The following is a 621-nucleotide window of genomic DNA, read 5'->3' on the forward strand; positions in this document are numbered from 1 at the left end:
TTTCTAATATGGAAAAATTGTAACTTGGTAATTTTTTAAGCTGACAAATATTGAAATACTTATTTATATACATTTGCAGAAATGTTTCCTAAATTTACTGGAGTAAAACAGAATGATTCTCCTAAAGAGAATGTAAAGGTGAGTTAAGTCTTCATTTGTAGAATTTAAAATGTATATTATAATTCACTGGTTAGCAGCATTCTTTAAAATTGTAGTAGTATGGTAGTAGCATTCTTTTTTTTTTAACAGTGTTTCACATGTTTTATTTTGTTGTACATTCTTCTAGAACCAGGTTTGTTTTCCAGTTTTGCAGAAAAATAGATGTTCCAGCCACCATTTACTTAACTGTCTAATCTTTAAGACCAATCAATATGTTTCCTGGAAAGATGAATAAGTCTCATAGAACTGTCTTTTTAAAAAAATTCCTTAAGACAAAGAAATAACCTTTTTTTTTCACTCCCAAAGTGCAATATTTCAACAGCAGCAGTGAACATGGGATGTCAGCAGCCTAATGTTACCCGCTAAATAAAGTTTTGTATAAACCAGCAATTTTACCACAAAAAACACTGTATTTGAAAGAAAGGAGTGGCAGTCAGACATCAATGCAAAACTTGCAATGAT

The 621-nt window shown here is 30.1% G+C and overlaps 1 protein-coding gene across 1 annotated transcript in view; it reads left to right on the forward strand.

Moving 5' to 3' along the window:
• BRDT (bromodomain, testis-specific) overlaps window positions 1-621 on the forward strand; it is a 51124-nt gene that overhangs the window by 25650 nt on the left and 24853 nt on the right. The window contains exon 10 of the mRNA XM_008590806.1: window positions 80-138. Coding sequence (XP_008589028.1) covers window positions 80-138 — 59 coding nt within the window. The remainder of the gene's footprint in view (window positions 1-79; window positions 139-621) is intronic.

Source organism: Galeopterus variegatus, unplaced genomic scaffold, assembly GCF_000696425.1.
Source record: "Galeopterus variegatus unplaced genomic scaffold, G_variegatus-3.0.2 Scaffold6378, whole genome shotgun sequence".
Lineage (NCBI taxonomy): Eukaryota > Metazoa > Chordata > Mammalia > Dermoptera > Cynocephalidae > Galeopterus > Galeopterus variegatus.